This window comes from Indicator indicator, chromosome 5 (assembly GCF_027791375.1).
Source record: "Indicator indicator isolate 239-I01 chromosome 5, UM_Iind_1.1, whole genome shotgun sequence".
Taxonomy (NCBI): domain Eukaryota; kingdom Metazoa; phylum Chordata; class Aves; order Piciformes; family Indicatoridae; genus Indicator; species Indicator indicator.
The window spans coordinates 5,811,209-5,827,944 of record NC_072014.1 but is presented as its reverse complement, the minus strand read 5'-3'; the positions used below and the strand labels follow the sequence as shown (position 1 = coordinate 5,827,944).

The 16,736-nt window shown below is 39.9% G+C and overlaps 1 protein-coding gene across 1 annotated transcript in view; it reads left to right on the top strand.

Annotated features, from left to right (window-relative positions):
- The window catches only part of AOX1 (aldehyde oxidase 1), a 42,607-nt gene that overhangs the window by 15,283 nt on the left and 10,588 nt on the right, over positions 1-16,736 (top strand). Inside the window, exons 16-26 of the mRNA XM_054380744.1 lie at positions 748-840; positions 2,746-2,915; positions 4,102-4,228; positions 5,655-5,777; positions 6,888-6,984; positions 8,357-8,481; positions 10,062-10,195; positions 11,513-11,600; positions 13,689-13,775; positions 15,965-16,156; positions 16,424-16,651. Of these exons, the coding sequence (XP_054236719.1) occupies positions 748-840; positions 2,746-2,915; positions 4,102-4,228; positions 5,655-5,777; positions 6,888-6,984; positions 8,357-8,481; positions 10,062-10,195; positions 11,513-11,600; positions 13,689-13,775; positions 15,965-16,156; positions 16,424-16,651 (1,464 nt within the window). The remainder of the gene's footprint in view (positions 1-747; positions 841-2,745; positions 2,916-4,101; positions 4,229-5,654; positions 5,778-6,887; positions 6,985-8,356; positions 8,482-10,061; positions 10,196-11,512; positions 11,601-13,688; positions 13,776-15,964; positions 16,157-16,423; positions 16,652-16,736) is intronic.

Here is a 16,736-nt window from a genome sequence, read left to right as displayed (position 1 = left end):
GAGGCTCAGATCTGTGGAAGGATGTAAGCAAAAGATAGATGGAGAGATGACCATCTAACTTTTAGGTGCTCGGATACCTCTAATATGGACACTAGGCTTTAAAAAACGTTGAGGGATGTTAATGCAACAATATGTCAGCTCCCAGGCCCAAGGGAAACAGACCTGAGGTCTTATTCCATCTATCTGTAATTCAAAATGTAAGTAGATAGAATGGAAAAAAAGGCTTTGGAAACCAACTGTAGGTTCTAAACCAATGCTCCTTCTTGTATGAGTAGTTATTGAGGACGCTAAAGTTTCAATTTCCAATGCATTCTAGGCACAATTTACTTAGTTTTGTCTTAAATCTGTTCTTATGAGGAAAAATACTATTTTTGCCTTTTTCTTCTGCTCTTCTTGAGCTCTTTTCTTTGAATTACCATTACAAGGTAATCTACTATTACCAGGAGTGATTCTGTGCCAGCTTTCATCAGACCTGAGGACAAAGCTCTTCTGACTATCTTTGCTTTATGTTGCTTACTTTAGCAAGCATATTTGTTGAATTCAGTATCTTTTAAAATGCTATTTATTGAAATCTCAGCACTCTACATTGTTTAAAAATTCTTATTTTGGAAGTTTTCTAGTTTGTGAGCATCTTGAAGTAATTTCCTGTATAAAGAGTTTGCATTTGGTGATTTTTTTTTTTTTGTTATCTTTTTCAATTGGAACCTTTGAAATAGGAGTTTTAGTAGTAATTCACTTCCTTTTCAGGATCCTTGCCTCTACCCTGGCATACCTATGGAATATATAAGTGTCTTACGAGACTTCACAACCAAAATGCCCCAGAGTATCCAACTATACCAGGCAAGTGATTTTATTTTAAGATTGTTCTGTGCTTTGTAATACTTCGTAAAAATTCACAATTCAGGCATGACCCTTGCTGTGAAGCTTAGGTACAGGTTTTTTAAAGGGTTGAAGGCTCTCAGTGCTTGATTTTTAACTGTTTCTGAATTAGAAAAACTTTGTCTGCAAAAATGAACTTACTCAGGAATACTCACTTCTAAACAGTTCTCAGAAGATAGATACACTGAACAATCTCCATTGTCAGACTGCTGAAACTTGCAGTGTGCAACCCATCTGGAAAAAAACCAAAAAAACCCTAACAACTGGGAAGAAAATAAAAAGATTGAAAAGCTCAAGTCTCTGATATTCTTGTCTCAAAACATGCTTTTTCCAAGATCTGAGGTGACTCTTACTGTAGATTGAGGAATTAAGATGGAGTTTGTGATGGCTATCTGATCAAATTAACAAGAGATTTCAAGGAGAAGTCAGCAGCAGAGGGCAGCAAAGAATTCCTTTTGGATTTTCTGAGCTCACCCTGTGGCTAGATCATGGTGGGGAGTCCTGCAAGGATATTTGTTTTGATACCCTTAATACGCAGGGGGGAAAAAAAAAATCTCAACTTCCTGAAAACATAAGGAAAATTAAAATTAAATCTAGGTAAACATATTTTTAATTTTTCAGATATTCTTTAGGACATTTTAGCTATAAATTGTTAAAATTCGTTTAAAGTTATTTAAGTATTTCAAGAGTTAATGTGAAGAAGGAAAAAAGAAAAAGAAGACACTACATATAGAAGTGGCCAGGATCCAAGGAACTATTTCTTTGTGACTTTCAGAAGTTTATTCCCCAGCTCTCAGTGCCTAAACAATAGAAAAGGAAACATTTTGGTATTCATATCAATTGGCACTGAACAAGAGAAGATAGTAAGAAACCTAGAAAATATGACTTTTTACTTTAAATTCCTGTCTAACTTTTAAATTTCCCTATCCTTTGTCTACAGTTCTTAATCTGAACATTTTGGAGCTTTTAAAATTAAGGTGGGGAAAAAGGAAGCATATGTTGAAAGAAAAATACTTGGTTGTTCTGTTAGTGGAAAAGTTGAGATGGTTTGGCTGAGACAGCCATATGAGGAACCTTAGGCAGTTTAGTGAAATGTCTTTTTTTGGCCTGGGGGTGATAGCAGACAGTGTGCCAGAAAGTGCAGGAGGTAGAAATGTGCAACCAGAACACTTGTATGCTGGAAGCTATATAAGAAAAAAAGGTTTTGAGTTGGGAGCAGTTAACTACTTCTAAATGTAGAAAAGGAAAACACTGTGTGAACACTGACCCAGAAACTGGAGAAGCTTTCTGGAAGCTGGCAACAATTAATTGGTATGGCAGAATAACTGGCAACACTGAATTAACTTTCAGGGAAATGAGGTTAGTAAGGACTGAATTCATACACAGATGCAAGGAAATAAAATTTGGAAGGAAATATTTAAACAACATTTTCTCACTGATTTACATTGATCTGTTGCAGTCTTTCAGAGAAGGAATCACTGCAAGTAGCTCAAAATATAACACCAGACCGTGGTAAAATACACAGCAGAATCTTGTGAGAATAATTATCAAAGCTTCTTGAGACAAATTAGTAAGGGAGAAAGTGTCCTGAAAAAGAAGTTGTGTTTGTATCACTTTGATGTAAACAAGGGAAAAAAATCCAAGCAAACAAACCTGTGCAGTGCTCTCGGAAGGCTCCTTATGACAAAAAATTGAAGAAATGCCTAAGAGCAGCAGTCAGGTCCTGCATCCACATCTGTTTTCAATATTCAACCAGAAGTCTTTCATATGAACTTCATAGGAATCTTCATCTGATTTTATGATTACTATGAGAATAACATGACTATTCTGTTTGAGGGTGGCTGTTGTGTATTTTTGACTGTACAGGACACAGATGCAAGTCAGTCTCCCCAGGATCCCATTGGACGGCCCATTATGCACCAATCTGGAATTAAGCATGCCACTGGTGAAGCAGTCTACATTGATGACCTTCCTTCTGTGGATGGGGAGCTCTTCCTGGGTGTCGTCACTAGTTCCAGAGCTCATGCAAAGATTGTGTAAGTGTTTAAATGTATCTGAAGAAACTGTTACTGTGAATTGTTGTCTGAGATTTTTAGAGCAAACTAATCATAGAATGGTTTGGAAAGGACCTTAAAGACCATGTAGTTCCAATATCCCTGCCATGGGCAGGGACACCTTCCGCTAGATCAGGTTGCTCAAGGCCTTGTCCAGCCTGGCCTTGAACAGCTCCAGGGAGGGGGCATCCACCACCTCCCTGGGCAACCTCTTCCAGTGCCTCACTACCCTCACAATAAAGAATTTCTTCCTAATCTCCAGTCTAAATTTGCCCTCCTCTAGCTTCAGTCCATTGCCCTATATCCTGTCACTGCAAGCTCTTGTAGAAAGTCCCTCCCCAGCTTTTACTTGTAGCCTTCTTCCAGTACTAGAAGGCTGCTATAATGTCTCCCCAGAGCCTTCTCTTCTCCAGGCTGAACAGATCCAACTTTCTCAGCCTGTCCTCATTGGGGAGGTTCTCCAGCCCCCTGATCATCTTCATGGCCCTTCTCTGGACCCATTCCAACAGTTTGATGTCCTCCTTCTGTTGGGAGCCCCAGAACTGGATGCAATACTGCAGGGTGGGGTCCTGTTTCCTAGGAATAAAGCAGGTTAGGAGTACCTTGACTAACACTTAACTTGCATGCCAGAGGCAGAAAGAAAAGACACTTCTGAACCTGAGCAAATCTTGGCAATACAAGAAACATGTCTCCATGTTGTGTCCCCTCACTATGTGCAAGGCTTTGTAAAAGTAATCAGTTATACTTTCTTATGAGGAAAGGCTGGGGGAGCTGGGTCGTCTTAGCTTGGAGGAGACTGAGGGTTGACCTCATTCATATTTATCAAGATGTGAAGGGTGAATGTCAGGAGGATGGAGCCAGGCTCTGCTCAGTGATGTCCAATGATAGGACAAGAGGCAATGGGTGCAAGCTGGAACATAGGAGATTCCACAAAAATATAAGGAAAACCTTTTTCTCTGTGAAGGTAGCAGAGCTCTGGAACAGGCTGTCCAGAGAGGTTGTGGAGTCTCCTCTGGAGATATTCTAAACCCACCTGGATGTGTTCCTGTGTGATCGCTCTATGTGATCATGCTCTGGCAGGGGGGTTGGACTAGATGGTCTTTCAAGGTCCCTTCCAATCCCTAACATTCTGTGATTCTGTGATACTTCTTTTTTTCCCATCTCCCAGATCTATAGATACCTCAGAGGCTCTAAAAGGACCGGGTGTGTTTGACATCATAACAGCCCAGGATGTACCGGCTACAAATGAGTTTTACTACTCCAGTGATCCAGAGATTGTATTTGCAAGAAACAAGGTATAAGTATAATCTTTTTTTAACCCAATTTTTGTCACCTTACTGTTTTCCTCTGGATTTTTATAATGGCATTTTACTTGCTGACTCTTGTGTAGAATTCTGTATTGTGTTTATGTTGCTTTAGGCACATAACAAGGTAAATTCTTACAGTTTTTCCCCAGTCCCTTTTCATCTTCAAAATAGTAGATGTTCATTATATTCTGCCTATAGAAATATATGTATTAATCAGAAGAATCCAGATTAAGCCTCAAAAAGCTGAGTTGGAAGAGTATATTTAATTGATATTTAGGCTTCCAAATCACACATCTGGTTTTGAATATTCCTCTTTTTGAACACAATTTTGAATAGGTTCCCAAATCACTTAACCATTTTTTAATATTTTCCTTGATTTACCAGATTCATAGGATGCTTTAGGTTGAAAGGGGCCTTAAATATCATCTAGTTCCAACCCCCCTGCCATGGGCCTCATCCAGTCTGGCCTTGAACACGTCCCTGGGCAACCTGTTCCAGTGTCTCATCACCCTTACTGTAAAGAATTTCTTCCTTATCTCCAGTCTAAGTCTGCCTTCCTCAAGCTTCAATCATTTCCCTCTTATCACAACAAGCCCTTGTAAAAAGTCCCTTCCCAGCTTTCTCATAAGCCCCTTTCAGGTACTGGAAGGCTGCTCTAAGATGTCTGTTCTCCATAGCCCTAACTCTTGCAGCCTCTCCCCATAGGAGAGATGCTCCAGCCCTCTGATCATCTTTGTGGCCCTTCTCTGGACCCATTCCAGCAGCACCATGGCCCTCTTATTCTGGGGACACCAGAACTGGATGCAGTGCTCCTGCTGGGATCTCATGAGAGCAGAGAAGAGAGGCAGAGTCACCTCCCTCTTGTTGCTGGTCACACTGCTTTTGATGCAGCCCAGGACTTGGTGGCTTTCTGGGCTGCAAGTACACGTTTCTGGCTATGTTGAATTTTTCATCAACTGACACCCCCAAGTCCTTCTTCTCGAGCCTGCTCTCAAGCCACTCCTTGTCTAGCCTATATTTGTGCTAGGGATTGCCCCAACCCAGGAGCAGGACCTTGCACTTGACCTTGTTGAACTTCAAGAACTCAAGCCTGTCCAAGTCCCTCTGGATGCCATCCCTTCCCTCCAGTTTGTTGGCCATCAGCCATACCACACAGCTTGGCGTCATCCACAAACTTGCTGAGTGTGCCTCAATCCTGATGTCCATATAGCTGATAAAGATGGTAAACAGCACTGCTCCCACTACCAACCCCTGATACTCTGTTACCTCCATGGATGATCTGAAAAATACAAAGATCTGAAGCCCAAACTCATAGAAGGAGAGAGGAATAGTGGTTACAGGGAAGAGGAAAAGCAGTGGCACATGTGGGAATAATTTGCATCTGCTGTTCTATTTATCAGTGTGTATTTTACAGGTGATTTGTGTGGGTCAGATTGTCTGTGCTGTGGCTGCAGATTCAGATGTTCATGCCAAACAAGCAGCTGCAAAAGTGAAGATAGAGTATGAGGGGCTGGAACCAGTGATCTTAACAATTGAGGTACTAATAATTTCTTTTGTGTTTTTATTGTTTTATCTATGTAATTAATAGAAGAAGCAGTTCATGTTCTTGCTTTTTAAACATGACTTTCTAAGGAGACAAGGTGAATATAAACATCCAATTAACCAGTCTGTCAGTCCCCATATAAATAGCTTTTCAGCCTTTTAAGTAACTTTGATCTCTTGTGATAGATAGGCAGCAGTCTCTAAGGTTTTAAAGTCCCACAAATTTCATAATAATAAACATGAGTAGAAGAGAAGAACTCTTGTAATGTTCTTAGTCAAGAAAGTATGATGAGTATGCTAGTTGTTAGTAATTCTTTTAATCAATGTATGTATATTGACTGAAGAGTCAGCTCCTGACTATCTGGAGCATTTTCTACCTCTTGTCAGGCTGTCAAGCCAACAAAGTTAGGCTGGAGATGTAGGAGGTGTTGGAACAACTTGAGGAGAAAGATGGATATAGGACATTTTAGAAATGTGATGTGGGAGTCAGAGGGAAAATGGATTTATGCTGGGTTAATAAGATGAGTGGAAGTAAGGAACTAAGGACACATTTGCAGGGAATCAGCATTGGTTCTGGTAGTCACTTCACAGTTTGTTTATGTAACACATGTGGAGTGTAACAGAACAGTATTTCTGGTAGAAAAATGGAAATAATCTCTTTTTAAAGACTGGCAAATTTTTTACTTAGTACCTCATTAAGTAGCAATGAAGTCATGCTGGAAATAAAGCAAGTCATACTTATAAACAGATTCTACTTTTATTTAGTCCTTGTGATTTCTTCCTCTGTAAATGGCATCACTCTTTGGATGATGGGGTTGCATTCTTATTCTGTGCTTTCTTGGTCACTTGCTAGGTGTAGGAGAGGGAGGAGCAGGTTGAATGAACTGAAAGCATTTCACATATATCAGGAAAGAATTGCTAGAACTGAATACACAAACTGATCAACAATGACAGTAAATTGATTAAATGCATTTTTTCACTGACTTTGGTAGCTGATGATTCTAATCTCTGAAGAGAATGATGTTTCTTCTGACAGTAAAATGTCAGAAAAAGCTGAGAACCTTTAAAATACATTTAAAAAAACCCTTTTTTTTCTCCACTGCAGGACGCTATAAAGCACAACTCGTTCTTTGAGCCAAAAAGAAAATTAGAGCATGGAAATGTTGATGAGGCATTTGAAGCTGTTGATAATATAATTGAAGGTAAACTGCAGAATACATTTGGTTGTTGTCCTTATTTGGGTTTGTCTGTTCCTCAAGTCTTAGTTCTATCTTTTTTTCTGTATAGCCATTAGGCCTGAGAAAGCTCTCAGTTACCTGGAAGAAAGTGGGATTAAACCTAGTGGTCTGGCTACTATATTCAAGATTTCTGTATCATCTATGCTTGAAACAGAATCAGGTTGGAATGGGGTCATCTAGTCCAACTTCCTGCTTAAAGCAGGTATAGTTAGAACCATGTCCAGTCAGATTTTGATTACCTCCAAAGATGGAGATTCCACAACCTCTGTGGGTACATCTTCCAATACTGGACTATTTTCACAGTGATTTCTTTTTTTGTTGCACTGAGTTGGAATTTCTTGTGTTCATTGTCTCCTATCTTTCCACTGTGCATCTATGCTCACTCTTCTCTAAACCCTTCCATTAGGTAGTTCTAGAAAGTGGTAAGATCTCCTCTTAACCTTTCTCTTCATATGGATTAATAAATTCAGTTCTCTCAGCCTCTTCTGATACACCCTGTGGTCCAGCCCTGTGACCCAGTCAGTGGTCTTGTCTTTGACCTGGGCCAATATATCCATGTTTTGTTTGTCTATATTTTATTTAATATGGTTACTACTTGTAGGCAATATTGTTCTGCTGTTAATCAAGTTCTGTTGATGTCACTGAAACAAGACCAATTTAATTCTGCAAGGAGTTTAATCTGTGCTTTTATCTTAGATGTTCATACATTCATAGAATGGTTTGGGTTAGAAGGATCCTTAAAGACCATCTAGTTCCAATTGTCCTGCCATGGGCAGGGATATCTTCCCCTAGAACAGGTTGCTTTAAGGCCTCATCTAACTTGGCCTTGAACACCTCCAGGGAGGGGGGAATCCACAACCACCTGGGAAACCTGTTCCAGTGTCTCATCACCCTTGCTTTAAAGAATTTCTTCCTAATCTCCAGTCTAAATCTGCCCTCCTCAAGCTTCAATCCATTCCCTTTTATCCTATCACTACAAGCCCTTGTAGTGATAGTTCCTTCGCAGCTTTTCTTGTAGCCCCCTTCAAGTACTGGAAGGCTGCTGTAATGTCTCCCCAGAGCCTTCTCTTTTCCAGGATTAAAAGCCCCAACTCTTGCATCCTGTCCCCATAGGGGAGGTTCTCCAGCCCTCTGATCATCTTTGTGGCACTCCTTTGGACTTGCTCCAGCAGTTCCATGTCCTTCGTGTTTGATGTTGCTCCTTCATAAAAGGAGCATTGTAAGATTTGGCCCTGATTACCATAATTTGCATGATGATGGACAGTTACTTCTTTCCTGATTCATTTTTTTCTGTCCTTTTGCCTGTGTAACACTTGTGTTTTCCTCTTTGGATTAGGGGAGATTCACATTGGGGGACAGGAGCACTTTTACATGGAGACTCAGAGTGTGCTTGCAGTTCCAAAGGGTGAGGATAAAGAAATGGATTTGTATGTGTCAACACAGCATCCAGCAATTATCCAGGTAATACAGAGCATCCACAGAGGAAGAGGTTGAACCTGTGACAAAAGAGCTTTTAAAGTTTTGTTTACAAGTCCATCTTAACAGTTTAGAAGCAGTAGGAACCATGAAGTTGCATAGCTGCTTTGTAACAGAGCTGTATCCTGATCAACACTAACCGTGACACCCTGAAGATAAAGAGGAAGTAAAAGTCTCTTATTTCCCGTTGAACAAAGTACCTCATGCCCTACTTGTAGGCATGAAAAACTCCCTGTGGGGTGCTGAGGCTCTTCCATCCTGGTTAGCTTTTCACTGAGGTGAGGAGCAATTAGCACCCTGCAGAGTCAATCTGCTGAGGGTTTGATCTACCTTGTTAGCTGTAGATGAGGATGCTGCTGCTCCATGCTAAAATCATTATCATAGAATTTGTTTGGCCTTGAAGGAACCTTTAAATATAATCTAATTCAATTGTTTGCCATGGACAAGGTTATCTTTCACTAGGTTGTTTCTCGAAGCCTTGTCCCACAACTTTTCTGAGCAACCTGTTCCAGTGTCTCACCACCCTTAATTAAAGACATTTCCTTTCTTATATCAAATGTAATCCAATCTAAACCTACCCTCTTTTACTTTAAAACCATTTCCCCTTGTCCTTACTAAAAAGTCTTTCTCTGTTTTTTATAAGCCTCCTCTGTGTATTCAAAGATCACAATAAGGTCTCCCTCCCAGAGACTTCTCCAGGCTGCACACTCAACCTCTCTCAGCCTTTCCTTGTAGGAGAGGTATTCCAGCCCTCTGATAATTATTATGATTGCAAATGGTAAAGCAAAGCTGGCATGGTTTGTATAGCAATAGCTGTAGTGCAAGAAACTGGCAGTATTTGTCTCAACACTGGTGTTTTGTGTTCAGTGCTCAGTTCAGTTCCTTTTATCTCTTCCATTATTTTGGACTCCTCAACTCAAGAGAGACAGGGATCTACTGGAGAGAGTCCAACAGATAGCTATGAGGATGATTTGGGAATTTGTACATCTCTCCTCTGAAGAAAGACTGAGAGAGCTGGGGCTGTTTAGTCTTGAGAAGAGAAGGTTGAGAGGGGATCTGATCAATGTCTGTAAATATCTGAGGGGTGGATGTCAAGATGAAGGTGCCAATAGAAATGAAGAACTTGGTGTTTGAGAAAATAATTTGAAGCAAAAACATTGCTGACACTAGAAAGACCATAGGATGTTAAAACACAAATGGTTTTATTTAAAGTTGAAAATAAAATTCATTATCTTAATAATAAAAATAATAACTGTATTCTAATCCATTTTTCTTGTACTTGAAGCTTCTTATTCTTTTGGTGATGAAATCTAAGGATATTGTTTCTTGCTTCTGTCAATGACTCTTTCACAGTCACCATGGTAGAGATTTTTAAATGTGACCACTGCTGAGTGTTGTTTGATAGATTTTTTTTTTTTTTTCTTGCTCTTTAACCTAGACTAAAAAGAAATATCCACGGAACCTTTTTTGTTTCCTTTTTTTTTTTTTAAGAGAAGTTATTTATTTCAGAACCTAACTTTTAGGCTTTGTTTGAGTTGGCATAAAGATGAGAACTGTTTTTACAGGAGATGGTAGCTGCCAGTTTAGGTGTTCCAGCCAACAGGATCATGTGCCATGTTAAACGAGTTGGCGGAGCTTTTGGTGGGAAACTCCTGAAAGCTGGCTTACTGGCATCACTTGCTGCAGTGGCAGCAAACAAGTAAGTGCTGTATGTGTGTATTGGGATGTGAAGAGAAAAATGGGGTCAACAGGTTGTGCATTTTGGCTAAAAAGCTTTCTCCTTTCCCAAACTTGCTAGCCAAAAAGTCTTAAAGTCCTTACTTCACATTTTGTAAGACCATTCAGTGCATTCCTTTGTTTTGTTAGACTGCTTACTTATGGTAACCAGTTGTAGCCTCAGCTAAACTAATGGCACTTGAGGAAACTGCTGTTGGACCATGAGCTAGAAATACTGAAATGATTCAGCATTTCAAAAGGACCAGTCCCTGGCTCCTAGGGTTTTGTATGCACGTTCAAAACATGACACTGACCATCCAAATGAGAACTTCACTGGCACAGCAGAGTGTGGAAGGAAGCGCTCATGAGTGGAATGCTTAAGAATAAGTAGTCCTAGTTCAGTCCCCAACATCTTTCGGACAAAATGAGCTTAAATCTGATACCATGTTTTTGTTAATACTACTTGAATTAGATTAGGAACCTTAACATAAAAAGCTCCATCCATCTCTTTCCAAATTTGGCAGGACAATATTGGCAATTAGCTGTCAGGGGATAATAACCTCTTTTGTAAAGATGACTGCAGAGTCAGGCACCATCCTGTATTAGCCAAAATGGCCTTGTAATCTGAGTGGTTAGCTTAGTGCATTTCTCTTGGTACTACTATCACTGTTGTACAAACTGCTCCTGGTTTTAATTAATGAAATCCTGGCTGTGTTATCTGTGTTTTGGGTTAACCAGGCCATGCTAAACCAAATCTTTTTATATAGTTTCAAGAGTCCTTTTTTTTTTTTTTTTTTTTACTGTTGGAACTTTATTTTACATCTTATATCCATTGATTAAAAAATAGCCCTTTTTAAAGGGTGCATGCATTTGTAGACTAATTTTCATATTTTAATTATTACTTCTGTTTCAGTTTTATTCCAATGCACCCTGTTTCAGTACAATTCTGACAAGCTAAGAGGGTGACTATTTTTTGCTTAGGGTTGAATGCCAGCTGCTGTGTGCTCACTTAACACAGTTCCTTCTGAAGAAACTGTTATTTCATGTTAAGAATAAGTTTACAATGAACAATCTCATTGGCTTTCAAGAGATGGAATGAAAATTCTGACATGATTGTAAATGCCAAAAGAAAAAAAAAAACCTCTGGACATAGCTTTAAGCAGATTAAACTTGACTTTATTAGTCTTAAATATATAAGTGCATATTTATATGCACGGCTAGATCTGGATACACAATAAATAGCCACCATGCTAATAACTTTTCTTTTGACTGAAATCTGACTTTTCTTTTGTTGCTTTAGAACCAGCAGAGCAGTCCGTCTTGTTCTGAGCCGTGGGGATGATATGTTAATCACTGGTGGCCGACATCCTTTTATTGGTAAATACAAAGTGAGTGCCACAATAATTCAGTGAAAAAATACCTGTCCATATTCTGTGGAAAAGTATTTCAGTGTTGTTAGTTAATATTTGTTCTCTTCATGAAAATTAGTATAATCAGTTCAAGTTTAACACAAAACTACCAGCCAGAAAACAAAGACGCAAAGTTGCTGTGAAGTTGTTCTCTGCTTCTGTCTCTGTCTCTGCAGGGGTTTGCTTGGCATTTTTCACTGGTCCCTTCACAGATTCGGGTTGGAAGGGACCCTCAAAGGTTGTCTTGTCTAACTCCTCATGCAGTCAGCAGGGACACCTGCAACTAGATTAGGATGCCCAGGGCCACATCGAGTCTGCTCTTCAGTATCTCCAGGGACAGGGCCTCAACTGTATCCCTGGGTAGCCTATTCCAGTATCTCACCACTCTCACTGTAAAGAACTTCTTCCTTATGGCCAGCCTGAATCTGCCCTGCCCCAGATTCAAACTGTTGCCCCTCAGCCTACCACTATAAGCCCTTCTAAACAGTCCCTCCCCAGCCTACCCGTAGGTCCCCTTCAGATATTGAAATGAAGCTCTAAGGTCTCCCCGGAGCCTTCTCTTCTCCAGGCTGAACAGCCCCAATTCTTTCACCCCAGCCCTCTGATCATCTTCATGGCCCTACTCTTGACCTGCTCCAGCAGGTCCATGTGCTTTCTGTGCTGGGGCTCCCATAGCTGTATACAGTACTGCAGTGGAAGTCTCATGAGAGCAGAGTGACAGAATCACCTCTCTTGACCTGCAGGCCACACTTCTTTTGATGCACCCCAGGATGCCACCAGCTTTTTGGGCTGAAAGTGCATGCTGTTGGCTCAGGTCCATCTTCTCATCCACTAGCACCCCCAAGTCCTTTTCTGTAGGGCTGCTCTCAATTTCATCATCCCCCAGCCTGTACTGATATTGAAGATTGCCCCGACCTACATGCAGGACCTTGCACTTTGCTTTATTTAACCTCATGAGATTCTCCTAAGCCCACCTCTCCAGCCTGGCTAGGTTCCTCTGGATGGCATCCTGTCCTTCAGTCTTATCAACTGCCCCACTCAACTTGGTATCATCTGCAAACTTGCTGAGGATGCCCTCAGTCTCACTGTCAATATAAGAAGATACTGAACTGCACTGGTCCCAGCACAGACTCTTGAGGGACACCACTTGTTACCTTTCTCCATCTGGACATTGAGGCGTTGACCACTATCCTTTGTATGCAATCGTCCAGCCAATTTTTTATCCACTGGAGAGTCCACGTATCAAATCCATAACTCTCCAGCTTAGAGAGAGGAATGTTGTAGGGGATTGTGTCAAAGGCTTCACAAAAGTCATATCCTTTTTCTTTTATAGCTCATCCTGTCTTTTTCTGGGAAAAGGAAGCCAAATTGGCCCAAACTTGTTGTGCAGAGGATTATTTCAAGCCATCCAAATGGTTAGGTTCACAGAAAGCACGAGCTAGTTTTTCACAGCCACAGTGCCATAAAGAAAAACTCGCTATGGAAGAAAGGAATCTCTTCCCTGTTTGTGCATTGTCATCAGTCATAACTATTTGTGAGGACAATTTTCTGCCACCTTTTCCATCTCTACTACATAGATTAAGAGAAGTTTTGTAAAATGCATTTCTTAAGCTGAAAATGTACTATAGCTCACTGGGAGAACTCAAGAACTGTTAGTGGCAATAGATGAAAATAGATGTGAAATAACCTTTCTTCTTTAAGAAAAGCAAATGTCACGCTCCATCTGCCAGACGCTATTCTGACAGTTGGAGTGGAATTTGACTTTGTCTACAGCAAACATTCCTAGGTGATACACTTACCAGTTATCTCAGGCAATGCAGGAAGCCACTGGGCTTCCCTGCTCTTCTTTTTCCAAAAGGCTGATCTTGCTTGTTGGGTGCTGTACCTGTACAGATGGGAAACTTAGGAACATACTTTTTTTCCCTTTTGCTCTTCTGTTGTTTCAGTGAATGCTGCCCAGAAACTGGTAGTGTAGTATGACCCTAATTGTGTGGGTTACATTCCTTTTCAAAATACAAAGCACTGGAGAATGCCAGAAACTAAATAGGTTATTTTTGATCCTCCTAGGTTGGCTTCATGAATGATGGTAGGATCAGAGCTCTGGATGCCAAATATTACATTAATGGGGGATGCACTCCTGATGAGTCTGTCGTGGTAAGGATTTTATAAGCTGACAAATCTTGCAACATTGTTTTAGAAATGAAGGCTAAATTCCCTTGCAGATGTACTTGCTAATATAGCCTTTAGATGTAGGGACTGCGGGTTATTGGAAATCTGCACCTAGTAATTTAATCATTCCTTATTCAAATCAGTGGACCCACTATATTACTTTTTGATATTTTAGTATAGATTCACTTCTTGAATGGTTTCTCAGGCTGCTTTTCCTATCATAAACATGTCAACTAACAACGTGTTCACTTTAAAATACACAACATCTGAATTTGTGGCTGACTAAAGCTTTATGTATACAGGGTTGGGAAGACCTTTCTTAGCCTTCAGAAAATTTGTAGTGATAGTTGTCCTGTTACTACCTCTACGTATTTCTGTATATATTGTGCTGTATACCTAAGTTCCTTACTTACAGCTCTGCAAAGTATAAAATGTTGCTTGCTTTAACATCAGCCACTAGCTATTTGTGTTTGCATGGGCTGTTCTAGCTGTAGCTGAAACTTTTGGTGAGATTACCACCCCTCCCCCGCTTGTTGTTGCCCCACCTTTTGGGTATTTTCTGCACTCTGAAATCTGTCAGTGTCACTGCCCTTGCAATTACTGCCTAGCCTGGTTCTGAAAGATAACTTGAGTTACAAAAAAATCCACTATTAAAAGCATGAGCATGCAGCTCACAAGTCAGAACCATCTTAATCATCTGGCTGGGATGGGTCAAAAACCGTAGAATCAGAGAATGGTTTGGGTTGGAAGAGAGCTCCAAAAGTCATCTAGTCCAACTGCCTCTGCAGTAAGCAGGGACATCCTCTACTAGATCAGGTTCTACAGTGATACAATGATACAGTGAAGCTGCTGGACCTGGAATTGGAGGCAATAATGACCAAATAACCTTTTTCCCAGCTCAACTGCAGCTGGTATAGCACGTAGGATTAAAGCTTAACTCTATAACATCACTCTCTAATTAATTAGATGAATAACCAGTGGCCTAGCTGTGTGATTCCATTAGATTCTATTAGTATAGTATTAATAATTCAGCACTTTTAAAAGGAGAAATAGGTTCATTGGAAATAAAAATATAAGCTTGACCAAACTTAGAGTCTAGGCTTTTTTTTATCCTGGACCAGTGTGACTTATCTATGTGTTCCCTAGATAGTATTTTGGAACTTAATTTTTTAGAGAGGACCTTATTCTATGGGAGCCTAGCCATAAAGAGAGCCAAGGTGCTTGATGCTCATAATAATAAAGACTGGGAGTTGATTACCAGCCATCTACGCTTACCTTAGTTATTGCTCAGACAAAAATTAATCATATGTTTCAACTCTGTGATTGCACTGAGATTAGAACAGACATTTCTGGGAAGAAACTTAAGCAGAGCTAAGATTATAGCAACACCTTGTATACAATCTGATCAAAAACCCTCTTGAGACTGATCAGTTTCATACATAAGCTTTCTCGGAAGTCCATGAAAGTTTTAGTCGTAATAATAATAAAAAAACCAAACAAATGAAAAAACAGGCTTAAATTTTCCGTTTTGAGAAATTTCCATAACATGGAAGAGAAGCATCGACATTTTTTTACACTTACTTATTTTGATACTGACTCCTAGAGCTTAATTTAAGGTATCTAGTGTGGTATTTTCCTTTTCTAGTGGTTTGGTATTTGTCACGTGAAATATCTAAAAGGAAAACATAAAGAACCAGAGGACCTTGTAGACTGCAGTGCATATGCCTTCTGGTGGAACTAAGCCTTGATGGTGAATTTCCACAGGACTTGATAATTCAGAATGCTTTCATCAATTCCTTGCATAGCTTCCATTGCTTTAAATCTCATATGCTTATTTTTAATTCTTCGGTATCAAAGCAGTAGTAATATCAATTGTAAAATGAAATACCTGTTTCACCCTTAAGTACTGACCCATGCTCACTGCTAGTAACATCAACTGTGTTCTGTGAATATCAAAAAGTATCCAGAAAGTATTATACTGCATGGGAAATGCATGAATCAAGTCTGTATGGTGTGCACAAGAGTATTCTTACTATCAGTGATTGACAGAAACCCAGTTTTAAAGTTCATTGTCTCAGGTTCAAGTCTTTATATGAGATTAGGAAGACTTAAATGTGAATTTGGAAGAAGCACTATTCTGACATTTAACTAGACCTGTTTGTTCCCTACCTTAGGTAGCAGAAGTGTCCTTATTAAAAATGGACAATGCATACAAGATCCCCAACTTGAGATGCTGGGCTTATGCCTGCAAAACAAACTTACCATCAAACACAGCATTCAGAGGGTTTGGCTTTCCCCAGTCAGCACTGGTGACAGAGACTTGGATAACAGCAGTTGCGGAAAAAACCAATTTATCACCAGAAAAGGTAACAAATGCAATTGGCAAGTTAAAGCCTTTTAGATCAGCTCAACTGTTTGAATAAGTCTTTTCTAAGTCACACATAATTTGTGCTAAAATTCATATACTTTTTAAATCAATGTCTGGTTGTTGGACGAATAACATGCTTTTGTAAACTGAACAAGACTGGTTATTGGTCAAAAAATGTAAGGTAATCTTCTTGCCTCCTAGCCCCCCAGATGGTCAGTCTTCCTTTAACAGGGTTGTGTGACAGCTGTTAATTTTATTATTTCAGGTTAGGGAAATAAATATGTATAAGGAAGAGGAGCAGACACACTTCAAACAAAAGCTCGATCCACAAAACTTAATACGGTGTTGGAACGAATGTATGGAGAAATCTGCATACAAAAGGAGGAAAACAGCTGTCAGTGAATTTAACAAACAAAATTACTGGAAGAAAAAAGGGATTGCCATTGTCCCACTCAAGTTTCCATTTGGACTAGGCACGCGTTATCTTTCTCAGGTTAGTTGCTTTAAAGAGTAAGTGAGCTAAGCTTTTTACCCATAGAAAATTGCAGTTGCTCTGCCTTAGGATACAAAACAAATGT